This window comes from Arachis ipaensis, chromosome B7 (genome assembly GCF_059453495.1).
Source record: "Arachis ipaensis isolate K30076 ecotype BB chromosome B7, ASM5945349v1, whole genome shotgun sequence".
NCBI lineage: Eukaryota > Viridiplantae > Streptophyta > Magnoliopsida > Fabales > Fabaceae > Arachis > Arachis ipaensis.
In genome coordinates, this window is record NC_142442.1 from 142,604,161 (window position 1) to 142,618,297 (window position 14,137).

Consider the following 14,137-nt stretch of genomic DNA (forward strand, 5'->3'; position numbering starts at 1 on the left):
TCTATGGCTATTTTATGCCTATTTTATGGCTATCGTGGTTGTTGTTTTAGTATCTACTTATGGCTATTTTATGGCTGTCATGGCTGCTATTTTATGGCTGTTTCATGGCTGTTTTATGGCTGATTTATATGCTGTTCTATGGCTATTTTATGCATATTTTATGGCTATCATGGACTGCTATTTTATAGTTATTTCATGGCTGTTTTATGGCTGATTTAATTGTTGTTCTATGACAATTTACAACCATGTTTTATGGCTATCATGGACTGCTATTTTATGGCTCTTTTATGGCTATTTTGGATTACTGTCCCTATTAGTTATCAATAGGTTTTTGGATTCTTTCATTGAATTTTTATCACTAAAAATAGACATATCATATATTTGTGTGTATAGGATAAACTTGATGATCTCCAAGAAGCTGGAGAAACTCCTACTAATGCATTTCAAAAAGTTTTTGGTAAAGAGAATCCAGGAAGAGTTCGATGTTATGGAAGAACTGTTACAAAAACTTCTCTTAAGAAAAATAAAGAAATAGATGAAATCAAAAAACAAAGTGAAGAGAAGGTAACAACTTTAAAAACTGAATTAGACGACCATAAGCAATGACTGCAAGGATTGGAAGATATTGTGAAACTTATGTTGCAACAAACTTCTCCTGGTATGAATGTTGATGAAGCGCTTTCTCTCTTGCGATCTAAGCAATCGTCTGCAAATAGTGCTCAAGATCCAAATTTAGTTCCTCAGCATTCTCCTCCATCGACTCATATACCAAATCATGATTAGGTATATGTATGCTAAATTGTTGTACCACTTGAGTATACATATTATTGTATAGCTGATGTTTTGACTATAATTTTTTTGTTCATTTAAATTTGACTGCAGCTTTCTTATTGTTGGATGAAGTTTTCTGAAGACATAAAGACAATTCTTGGCACAATGGTGAAGCACAAAGTCTTTTTGGTTTTAAGTGGACAAATTAGTTTCTTTTTTGTTTAAGTTCATTAGCAGAAAAACATGTATTTTGCTTACTTAGGTTTATTATTTATTTGACTTGGTAACTTATTAGCAAGTATATATGTTAATTGGTACTTGGAAGACCTTTCTATATATATATATATATATATATGCAATATATATTATTAGCTTATTCAAATGCGGGTGTTATATATTCTTCAAATGTCATATAAATATAACAAAGATAAAAAAAATTATTTTAGATATTAAAAAAGAGAATCTAAGAAAAATTCAATAAGGTGTTGCTTTAGGTATTAAAAAAAGATAACTGTAAATAAACCTACATAAGTGTTGCATTAGGTCTATAAAAAAGGCAACTTAAAAAAACTTGGACAAGTGTTGCTTTAGGTATATGAAAAGGCAACTTAAAAAAACTTGCACAAGTGTTGCTTTAGGTATATGAAAAAGCAACTTAAAAAATTCTGGACAAGTGTTGCTTTATGTATTAGAAAATACAACTCGTAAAAAGTGTTGCCATAGCATTTTATATAAAGCGTTGTGTTTGGGTGCTCTAAGGTAACCCTTTCGCGGAGTTGCTTTATTTGCAGAAAAGGCAACGTTTTTTGAAGGTTGCCAAAAAAAGGGTTCCCTTTAATATACAAATGCCTTAGACCAAAGGTAACGACCGTATAGCCAACCCCCAAAAAGCGTTGCTTTTTGTCAGAAAGTGTTGCCTTTTATCAAAGGCAACACTTTCTCTTATTATAAACAACGTTTTTAAAGGGTTGCCTCAGCCCGAATTTGTTGTAGTGGGACATTCTAGGCTATTGTTTTAATTTAGACAACCCACTTGAATCTAGATGTAACAGGTAATAGATGACTAAATATATAAATGGCTTATATTGTCTATAAGTATAGTATTTATAAGTAGTTATAAGATTTTAAGAACACTTAAAAAATTAATTTTAATTATAAGAAATAATAATACATTATCACTTAGAAGGTTTGAAGAGTTAAAAATAATAAATTATCTTAACTAATTAATAAAAAGTTATTCTATTTTTAGCTAATGTTGGTTCTAATAATGACATGGAGCTTTTAAAATTAGTCAAAGTGATTTTATGAAATGTTTTAGTTTTACAATAAATTTTATTCAATGAACACAAAATTAAAGAAAAAAAATTCTTATATTTCTCATAAAACATTAAAAACATTATTACCATAGTTGTTGTTCAGATCTTGGTCCAGATAACTCAGAACTATAAACTTAAAAAAGGTTAGGTCATTTTAAAGAAGTCCAATAACTTGCTAATTCAATTCAACAAGACCTTAACCAACATGGATCGACCTATTCGACTTGATCGAAGCATGGGTTCCGTAACCTGCAACCGATTCGACTTGCGTGACAAACAAAAACTTATTATCCACTACTTCTGAAGATATTTACAAACTTAATAACTACTCTAATATGAAGTAACTCCCTAAATATCAATATAGTAATTATCCAATATCCACTACTACAAGAAGAAATATTCTGCAGTGATGATCAAGTCATCACTTTTTCTATAAATACCTCATTAACCTATAGAATTATCTAATAGATTAACGGATTTACAAATCGATCTCCATATATAAAGAGAGACAACCATGGACATCCATCCTACAACTTGCTTAAAGCATGACTTCTTTAAATTCGACTTTTAACAGAACACTGTTCATACTCTAATCCATCTAACTCGGAACCATAGATCCAAAAAAGATTGGGCCATTTTAAGGAAACTCAATAACTTGCTGATCCAATTCAATAGGACCATAATAAACATGGGTTGACCTGCCCAACTTGCTCAGAGCGCGGGCTCTGTAACATGCAACTGACTCGACTTGCATGACAAGTAAAGGCTTGTCACTCTACTACTTCTGAAGATATCTACAAGCTTGGTAACTATTCCAAAGTGGAGTAACTCCCCAAATATCAGGAGAGTAACTATCTATTACCATAAGAGGAAAGATGCTGCAGTGATGATCAAATCATCACTTTTTCTATAAATACTTCATCAATCTCTGGTATTGATCAATTTCAATTCTTATAAACATATCTAGAACTCTTGATAACTACTTAAATATGAGAGTCCCTTGCAAGTACCTCCTACCATTCTTCAGAGTTGACGCAAAGCCACATCCAAGTAACTTCACACCTTCTTTGACCTCTTTTTTAAGCCCAATTACATATAGCCCATTTTAAGTACGCTTTGACACTATCGTAAATTTTCAAACCATAACCATATACTCATTATCAACTATCATAGTTGGTTTTCTTGAACAAATATTAATACATACATATTATAAAAAGTATAAAAGAAAAATAGAAGAGAATTTAATCTTGAAGAAATAAATCATCATTAATAAAATGAAATTGAACAACTATTTAAAAAAAACGATTAAAATTAAACATTTTGATATGATGTATTAATAATGAATTTTAATTTGAATAAAAAAAATATGGATAAAATAAAAAATATTGTCATATATTTAAAATAGTAAAACATTTGTGTGGTTTTATAACTTTAGTTACAATTTAGAAGTGTTATCAAAATTTCATAATAACTTTGGATGCTAAATCATAAAATATTATCATAAAGTTGACTTATATATTATTAACTCATAAATCTGGTTTAAACTTGGTATAAATTCATAAAATTGACTTAAATAGTTAAAATTTTATCGAGTTTAAAATCAGATAAAGGTTTAGAGAATAAATTCAGTCATAATTTAGGGTTGGGTCTGATTTAGGTGAATTTGATTTTGTCTACTCATAAACACTATAGTTAATATTCAAATTCATCTCTGAAAGATTATCTATTCATATCAGTCCCTAAAGATATAACTGCAAATTAAATCGGTTCTTTCATAAGTCACATGATAATATCACGTTAAGTGACACTAACACATGATATGATGACATGGCAAGTTAATAACACGTGTCAGAAAGTGATGGATTAATGTATCATCTGATACGTCATGAACTTATATAAAGTCAAATTAATTTCTGAAAATATACATATGAATCATTTTTTTATCCCTAAAAATTTAAAAATTGATCAAATAAGCACTACAAGAAACACCGTTAAAATCGACAGCTAGGCCGTCGATAATATTGAAAAACGATGGCAAAATTTTAATAAAATCGACGGCTTGCCAGTCCGTCGATAATAATTCAATAAAATCGACAACCTTGTCGTCTATAACATGAGTTTGAGAATTTTACATGCTTAATAAAATCGACAGGTTTATCGTCGATATTATTATAAAAAATCGACAACCTTTTCGTCGATATTTGATTCATTAAAATTGACAAAACAGCCGTCGATTTAATTATTAAATAATCGTCAAGTATGTCGTCGATATTTTTATTTTCTTTTGTATATTTTAAATTTAAAAAGTAATAAGAGTGTCGTCAATTTTAATAGTCATATTTTTTTTATTGGAAAAATAGTTGACAATTAATACAAATAAACTTTTAAATATAGAAATAAAATTTATACTAAATATTAGATAACGAGGCAACTAAACTTTTAAATATAAAAATAAAATTTGTACTAAATATCAGATAATCAATTTACAAACTTATCAAAATAATAAATAATCCTTTATCATAAAGATTCAAGACAACATAAATATGATAGTCCTATAGACTATAGTATATAAACAGAATTACTTCTCCATTCTTAGTTGAGATTAGACATAATTTCATTTATTTCCATTTGCATTTCTCAAAAACTTGTTCTACAACTTCACACTTCTCAGCAGTATCCCGAATCAAATTCTTGTCTCTCTCTCAAACTCTCTAAGGAGTTATGTCGATGTTGTTGCTGCTTCTTCTTTTGGCTTGCACCACTCTTTATTTTCTCTATTATCAAAATGTAAGAAGCAGCAAAGCAAGCTACAAGCTTTTACCAAGACCTTCTCCTCTTCCCATCATTGAAAACCTACCAAGCGTTTCATAATTTCAATTATTCTTAGTGTTTATGTTAATTTTCTGATTAATTTCTGATAAATGATTTCAAATGCAAGTGTTGCTCAGAAATACCAGGTTGGTTATATAAATATAACAGTATTATTATAACTAAATATTGGTTATAGCTTCTTCCATTCACTTTACATTATTTTATATCATATTATAGCATATATGATTCTATGTTCTATAAATGGCATATGATGATATGATTAAAAAAAAAGGTTATGTGCTTCCTCTTCGACTCCATAGTCCATACGCAACGCTTACACAAAACACAACTGAGTGGTATTGAACCAATCATCATCAGCCCAAAATAACAATTAGAATAATTATTTTTTTATTTATTTTTGTCTCATGCATGTCTTTCTCTGTTTATTCTAGAATAAGGTGACTCATCATTCTGTTACGATAAGATTTCTTTTTTAGATTTGTTTGTTTTAATTTGATGAGTTGTATAGTCCTTTTTTTCTTGTATATATTGAATCAACATAATCATTGAAAGAATATATACAATTCTTTCTCATACAATCTTGGCTTCTCTGATCTTAAATAATTTTTGTTAAGTGGTAAAACTTCTTGGAAAAGAAAAACATTCTCATAATCAATTATGTCAAAATTGGTCACTATCTTCACCTTGTCTCTTCTTCTTAGCTTTGGCTTAATCTACGCCTCTCGCCCACACCTTGAATTTGATGCCGTGACGATGATCTCTTCATCATCCCTGCATGATGAGGTACGTATAGTATATCTTACTCAATAATAATTAATTCTTATTAATTAACCTCTTCAAGTGTTCGATTAGTTTTCTTATTTGGTATATAGTCATGATGCGATGATGAGACATTATTATATTTTTGTTCATATGTATTACTTTGTTTGAGGAATTAATATAATTTGGATGTGTGTGGAATGAAATTGAAGGATGTTAAGACATACAAAGAAGGAGATCAGTCGGATGATGAGAATTGTGAAGGAGAGGAATGTTTGACGAGAAGAACTCTAGCAGCTCATCTCGATTATATCTATACTCAGAATAAGCCCAGAAATTAAATCAATGCATATCACCACCCAAATATATGATCCATATCTATATAACAATACAATAATAATTTGTATATATAAATGATTCCTCATATATAATTATCATTATTATTATATGCATATATATGTAATATATACATGTATCAAAAATCAAGAGACTGAAATTTTAAAATACTACTATATTATTGTTTTGTCGATTTTTAGCAAATCGATGGTGGTTCGATTCTAATGGTCTGGGAGCGAAACCAACTCCTCTTTTGCAGGTACCAATTTTCTATAAGTGTATCAAAGTGTCTTCGATTAGACAGGTATCGAAATAACAAATAAATAAAAATTTGTAAAAGGATAAAAGAAGTTAAAGACAATAAATTCGAAAAATAAATTAACTGAAATCGGAAAAGGTTTGCATTGAAATTTAAAGAAAGCAGTAAAGGTGTCTTGAACTAAGTCGAAGGGCTTTTGGCAGGAAAATTAAAGATACTAGAAGATAAATTGCATTCGAAAGTTAAATCATTACTTGAAACATAAATTTGTTTGAAAAGATAACGTTTATAGAAAGTTAAATTGAAAAGATAAAGACATGTGGAGGGAACCCTACAGATAATTGACTCGAAGCAGACTCAGAAAGTTTCTGGAGATGTGAGTGTGCGTGAGTAATTTCTGAAACGAAGTTCCAACTCTTATTCCCTAAAGCTTTCTAGTATTTATAGTCTACTTCTATAACCGATTATTAATTACATAGCGCTGTCTTGTATGCACACTCCCAGGTAACTGTTCCCACTCTTTTGCCAATAAACGTTACCAACAAATTTCTCACATGATGAAAGCCTTCAATTTCTCCACTTACGTAACTGCTCGATCTGCTATTTCGAATACTTGTTCGACTAGGCCCGTTCGATTTAATATGGTGTTTGAAATCGAGTCCGTGTCAAGTTCCTCCGACCAATACCTGCACGTGCATCTTTTCGACAACTACTTACATCTCAATCGATCTTTTCACCGCTTCGAACTAACTTACCTTAATCAAAAATATTTTTCGACTAACAATTATATTATGAGATCTAAAAAAATTAAATTTCTTTTAGTATATAACTAACAATCATTTGACAAAATCATTTAAGTAACAAATAGGATTTATAAAGTGTAATAAATGAAATTAAATAGGATTAAAAAATATTAAAAATAGAGTATATAAAAAAAACTACAGATTAAATTGATTAAATTTTAAAATTTTAGTAATAAAAATGACTCATGTATATATTTTTAAAAATTAATAAATTAATTTGACTATATATAAGTTTATGACATATCAGATGATATATTAACTAATTATTTTTAGATTCGTGGTATTAATGTGTTATATATTAGACTACATTTTACTTAACGAACGTAACACATTAATTATCTAACTGATAAAAAGATCGATTTGATTTATTATTGTATTTTAAGAAACTAATAATGTAATTAACTAATTTAATCTTTAGGAGATTAATTTAAAAAATAATAATTTTTAAGAGATAAATTTAAATATTAATCTTTTATATATATATATATATATATATATATATTCGAAAGAAAAAGGTATTTTTTTGCAATTACTGTTATTTTTTATTTAAATAGTAACATTCTATGCTATAGCTGATTTTGGGATTTTTATTATCATTACTGCTTGACTATTTAATTATTAAATTTAGATCCCGGCCCTTTTCAGTTTTTTTTCTCCTGCTTTTTTTTTTTTAATTTTGTCAAAGATAAAGAAATCGTGTTTTTTGAGTCTTTAAGCTATGTTACTCTTTTATTCTTGATATGTGATGAATTAAGATTTTTGCACCGGTTTATAATTTCACTCTAGAAAAGAGCTTTGTCGATAGTATAGTCCAAACTGACAATTAAATTCCAAATATCAAAGTTTAAAATTTCTAATTCAAATTAATCGAGAGTAATTAAATCTCGGGTCGTCTTCCCTAGGAACTAATGTCAAGAGTGCACAATTTTAGTTGTGGAAAGCAAAAGGGGTGTTTTCAATAAATTAAAGAAACGAACAATTAAAGAAATTAAAGAACGATCAAAATTACAATTAATAAACTAATAAAGGAATAAAAGAACTATGTATATAATATGGACAAGTAAGATTCAAAGTTGAGGAAATTGTGGTTCAAAACATAAATGGAACCTTGACTTGGGATGAGTTCTGGAATCTCTTCCTTGCCATAACCACAACTATGATAATTATGATAGATTAATCTCATTAAATCAATCCTTAACATCGAAGGATAGGTCAAGTGAGCATAATTGTTATTAATCCACAAATCCTAGCTAACTTACTAATTACCTTAGCAAGAAGCTAGCGTTATTGGAAACAATAACAACTAACAACCCAAGAATTATTACTAAATGTCGGACATTATGACTCTAACAATCCATAAACTCATTTTCCCAAGTCAAGGGGTGGAAATCTACCCCATAATTAAAATTGGCATTTCATCAAACACATGGAGGGCATAATCATAAAACATGATAAAATTGGAAAAATGATAAAAACTATGAATCACAAATGATCAAAAATAACAAAGGCAACTCAAACAAACATGTAATAATCATCAAACATCAAATTAACCAACTAAAAATCCAAAATTGCAAAACTATGTATATATTGATAAAGGGAATTAAAATATATGAAAGTGTAGAACAAGTAATGTAATAAAAGAGAAAATTAAGGAATACTTACAATGAGATAGCTAAATCCAAGATCAAAATTGAACTATAAAATGCTACATTGAAAACCTAATTAAAACTGTAAGAGAGAATTTTGTATACTAGTACACTATTCCTACTCCTACTATGAGTTTTCTAATCTAAAAGTGAGATCCCTCTTTTGATATGTGAATGATGCCCCTTGATATAGCACTTCAAAACAAGCTTCAGCCTTCCAAAATTGGGCCAAAAGAGCTCCAAAATCGCGAGCCACGTGCTTTATTAATGAAGTCACGAGCTGGTACGTATCTGTGCGTACGCACACTTCGCTGAATTTTCACTGGTGCGTGCGCATAGAGGGTTATGCGTACGCACGCATGCTGATTTCCTTCTTGTGCGTACGGACACATCCCTGTGTACTTCTTCTTTGATTTCCTCATGTTTTCCCCATGTTGCATGCTTTTCCTCCACTCTCATCAAGCCATTCCAACCTATTATACCTGAAATCACTCGTCAAAACTATCAAGGTATCGAATGGAATGAAAGTGGAATAAAATTGGTTAAATTAAGCACAAAATATCATGTTTTCACAATTAAGCTCAACTTAGGAAAAGAACACAAAAGTATGCTATTTGAATAAATAAATGTAAGTTTATATGATGAAATCCACTCAAATCTATTCAAAATTTATTGTCAAATGTGAATTCATCAATATGTTTCTTTCATGATCAAGAAGAAGCTAATGGAATTAAGAGATAAGAAAAAGAATAATTACGTGAAGATTAAATCTTAATAAACCATTTCCTATAATTACAGGAGTTACAATATCACTCAATCATAAAAGGATGTAAACCCTTTGGTAATTAGTTAGTGTCCATAAACACTTTAGAGTTAGTTGAAGTTTTTCAACTTCCTCAAGTTTTTATTTTTTTTTTTAATAATGGTCCTTCACACCCTTGTAATTTTATTGAAATTTTTTTCACACCACACAAAAAGAGAAAATCCAAAGAATTCTAACTATATTCTTTTCGTATAATTATTTTTTTATGTTATTTTTTGAGTAATTACCCAAATCAGTCTTCGAGGATTTGAAAATCGAACATTTTGGTCCCTGAAAAAAATTAATATACAAATTAGTCCCCATTGTTTTTCTCTAGTGGTCAAAACAATCCCTAGACCCATTTCTCCATTTTATGCCACCAGAAAAAGCTGAAGTGACACAGTTACTCTCCAGCGTGTCCAGCAACAAGTACAAGTGTCATAGAAGGACAAATTAGTCCCTAGCCACCTCATCAAGACGGCGCCGTTTAGGGCTTGGCACCAAACATTGAGTTTTAGTGGGAGACACAAGATCACGCTTCTTCTCCTCTACTTCAACCCCTTTCTATTTGAATAGAAACCAAACCCTACACATTCTTCAAACTTTTACAGAGAAGGTGGCTATCACTGCATCGCACTTAATCTCCCAAAGCACTATTGTCACTATCGTTGAAGAATTCGATCACCAACGTTAGCATTGGGTGACTCTATTGACGTGTCGTTCCCGAAACAGCAGCAATAATTGGTGCGCAGGACCGAGTGAAGTGGATGTAACGACAGTTGAACACGTTCATTGAGAAAGGTGAGTTTGTATTCTCTTATGTTGATTAGATTTATGGAATTTTAAATTAGTTAAGTACAATGCTGAATGTCACCATTACAGAGTATGTTGGGGTTTGAGTTTCTATTCTGTGATAATTATAGAGTATAATGGTTTGTTGTTATGTTGTGACTGTATAGTGTTTGGTTAGGGTTCAGTTACAAAAATTCTTAAAATAGAGTAGTTTAGGGTTTGATGATTCTGTTTGTTGATTTCAAGTATGTTGTACTTGCAGTTAGATGGAGAATTATGTAGTTCCTATTTTTTATCACGGTGGACATTTTGTAAGGGATAACTAGGGAGTTCTTCTATATATTGATGGAAAAGTTGACAAATTTTCTAAGATGGATATTGACCTCATGTGCTTCTTTGACCTGAAAACTCTGTTCAAAGGTTTGGGCTATTTGGATTATAAGGCTAGGTACTAGTTTGATCCTAAGGCTCCTAACTTGGAGAGGGGGCTGCACCCTATAAAAGGAGATTTGGAGATTAATCATTGGCGTGAGAATAAACAGATGAACCAGGAGACTGACGAGTTTTATCTATATTTCGATCACCCGATAATGGTTACTCCACTAGAGGACATCAATTTGGATTTTGATGCTAATGCAGATGTTGAAGAGGAGTCTAGTGATGAAGGGTATGAAACGATAGAGGATGAACCATATAGACCACCCAGTAGGATTTGAGGATGAAGATAGTGACTCAGATTGTTTGATTGTGAAGAGAAATACTAGAAAAGTTGGCAAAAAAATAGAAGATGGTATAGGAAAGAAGATTTCACAGAGGAATATAGGTGCAATAAGGAAGGCTTCAATAGAGAATAAGACAAACACTAATGGAGCTACTAGTTTTGGATCAAAGTATGCAGGTCCAGACAATTCTAGGGCTGCTGATGCTGCTAGGCCTAACACTAGGACTCCAAATAATGCTGGACAAAAAGTTCATGGGTCAACCTCATCTGGCCCAACTGCAAATGGGCCAAAAACTGTTAGAACAAGGGTTGGATTGCCAAATTCTGGGGCTGCCAGGGCTGCTGATCCTACCAACAGTAGTGGTGAAGATGAGATTGTGAAAAATATTGAAGAAGAAGATCCAATTTTTGAGTATGAATCAGAGACATTATTGACTCTGGAAAGCTCTGAAGATGAGAGAGATAGGTATGAATTCTCTCAATTTAATGAAAGTGTTGGATTTGGGGAGGTAAACTTTGAGTTGGAAATAGAGTTTGCCACAATTGAAAGTTTTAAGAATGCTCTTAAGGATCATGTAATTTTTTAGGGGAGAAAAATTAGGTACAGAAAGAATGATCAAAGGAGGGTTAGATGCGATTGTGAACATGGGGTGGAAAGGATTAAAAAGCCAAGAAATCCAAAGGGGAGCCATACATCTTCTACTGCGGCTACAAATGAGCAAGTTAATGCTTCTGATGAGAATGAAGGAGATGTGAATGACGGTGATGCCAATGTGAATGAAGCTGATGTGACTGAAGAGACTGTGACAACTGAGGCTGCCAAGTTGAATCCTTGTCCATGGCCAATTTACTGTGCATGGAATAATCAGCTTAAGAGTTACCAAATCAAGACTTATACTCCTCATCACACTTGTGTCAGAGAATTTGGAAGCAACATAGCAGATCAGAAGTGGGTGGCCAAGAAGCTGGAAAAGAGACTTCAAACTCAGCCTCACATGACCCTGAGTGAGGTTTATAAGCACATCAAGATCGACTACAACGTTATGATTAATAGGAAGATGGTATATAAGGCCCTCAAAGAAGCAAGGGAGTGTGTGATTGGCAACGAGAGAGCACAGTACAACAAATTGAGGGACTATCTGACAGAGATACATAGAAGTAACCCATGAAGCTCCACCATTCTCGAAGAAGTAACAGAAACAGCTAGCAAAACGCAACAAAATCCAAGGTAGCAATACAAACAAAGGTAGCAAAATTTAGATAATGTTTATGACTTTTTAAATTTCAAAATTTAATTTACATGCTAAATTTTAGAAATTTTAGAAGGAATAGAGGTCAATCAACTATAACTCAAATGACTCTCTTCATATTCACCTAGACGTCGTTTCCTCTCTTTAAACAAAAAAAAAAAAAAGTAGAGGCGAATATTCCACAAATAGAGTTAGGATACAAAATTTTACTTCTGATATATAATAACAAAGTAACTTCTATATAAAATAGAGTAAGACGAAATGAGACCATTAAAAAATCAAATAGTACGAAAATTTGGCCCTACTCATCCCATTGTCATTCCTCTGCCTCATGGAATTGAAAAGAGTTATAATCGGAGCTACAAGGCTTGAAAACGTGCCATAAATCGATTCGTGGCAATTAAAGTCTACAAGATTTGAGAGACGAAAGATGTTTAGGTGTAGACGAATAATCTATCGTGGCATATATAGAGGATCACTCACTCTACACCGTGCCGGGTAAGCTTAGCTTCTTCCATTTCACTTTACATTATTTTATATCATATTATAGCATATATGATTCTATGTTCTATAAATGGTATATGATGATATTATTAAAAAAGAAGGTTATGTGCTTCCTCTTCAACTGCATAGTCCATAAGCAACGCATACACAAAACACAACTGAGTGGTATTGAACCAATCATCATCAGCTCAAAACAACAATTAAAATATTTTTTTCTTTTTTTCTATTTATTTTTGTCTCATGCCTTTTTCTGTTTATTCTAGAATAAGGTGACTCATTTGTTTATTCTGTTAAGATAAGATTTCTTTTTTAGATTTGTTTGTTTTGATTTGATGAGTTGTATATTCCTTTTTTTCTTGTATATATTGAATCATCATAATCATTGAAAGAATATATACAATTCTTTCTCATACAACCTTGACTTCTCTGATCTTAAATAATTCTTGTTAAGTGGTAAAACTTCTTAAAAAAGAAAACGTTCTCATAATCAATTATGTCAAAATTGGTCACTATCTTCACCTTGTCTCTTCTTCTTAGCTTTGGCTTAATCTACGCCTCTCGTCCGCACATTGAATTTGATGCCGTGACGATGGTCTCTTCATCATCCCTGCATGAGGTACATATAGTATATCTTACTCAATAATAATTAATTCTTATTAATTAAACTCTTCAAGTGTTCGATTAGTTTTCTTATTTGGTATATATATAGTCATGCGATGATGAGACATTACTATATTTTTGTTCATATGTATTACTTTGTTTGAGGAATTAATATACTTTGGATGTGTGTGGAATGAAATTGAAGGATGTTAAGACATACAAAGAAGGAGATCAGTTAGATGATGAGAATTGTGAAGGAGACGAATGTTTAATGAGAAGGACTCTAGCAGCTCATCTCGATTATATCTACACTCAGAATAAGCCCAAGAATTAAATCAATGCATACACCACCCAAATATATGATCCATATCTATATAACAATACAATAATAATTTGTATATATAAATGATTCCTCATATATAATTATCATTATTATTATATGCATATATATGTAATATATACATGTATCAAAATCATGAACGTCTTAGTTAATAAATAATAATCCTTAACCTGTCTTTGCCCTTCTGTTTTTTGATGGATACTTAGATTTAGATTGAAGATGGATATCTTGATTGGCAATAATTGGCATGCCAAAAATAAAAACGGTTTACATGTGGCACGTGCATGAATGATCCGACCGAATCCAAATCTTGCACCATAAATTTTATTTTCTTTCTGATTAACACGTTAATTCTCTTTGTTTTTCTGCACACTTTGCATTTCTAAAAGAACTCTACTATCTCAAT

General features: G+C 31.1%; 1 protein-coding gene and 1 pseudogene across 1 annotated transcript; both read left to right on the top strand.

Moving 5' to 3' along the window:
- Positions 1-10,582: 10,582 nt before the first annotated feature.
- Positions 10,583-12,206, top strand: LOC148554369 (uncharacterized; annotated as a pseudogene).
- Positions 12,207-13,022: 816 nt separating this feature from the next.
- Positions 13,023-13,907, top strand: LOC107606348 (phytosulfokines 3-like). Its single transcript, XM_016308403.3, has 2 exons — positions 13,023-13,407; positions 13,597-13,907. Exons 1-2 carry the CDS (start codon positions 13,285-13,287, stop codon positions 13,723-13,725), a joined length of 252 nt encoding a protein of 83 aa, XP_016163889.2. The 5' UTR covers positions 13,023-13,284; the 3' UTR covers positions 13,726-13,907.
- Positions 13,908-14,137: the final 230 nt, after the last annotated feature.

Coding starts and splice junctions, on each gene's coding strand:
- LOC107606348 (XM_016308403.3), top strand. CDS start 13,285: ATGTCAAAATTGGTCACTATCTTCACCTTGTCTCTTCTTCTTAGCTTT. Junction 13,408..13,596: donor CTTCATCATCCCTGCATGAG/GTACATATAGTA, acceptor ATGAAATTGAAG/GATGTTAAGACATACAAAGA.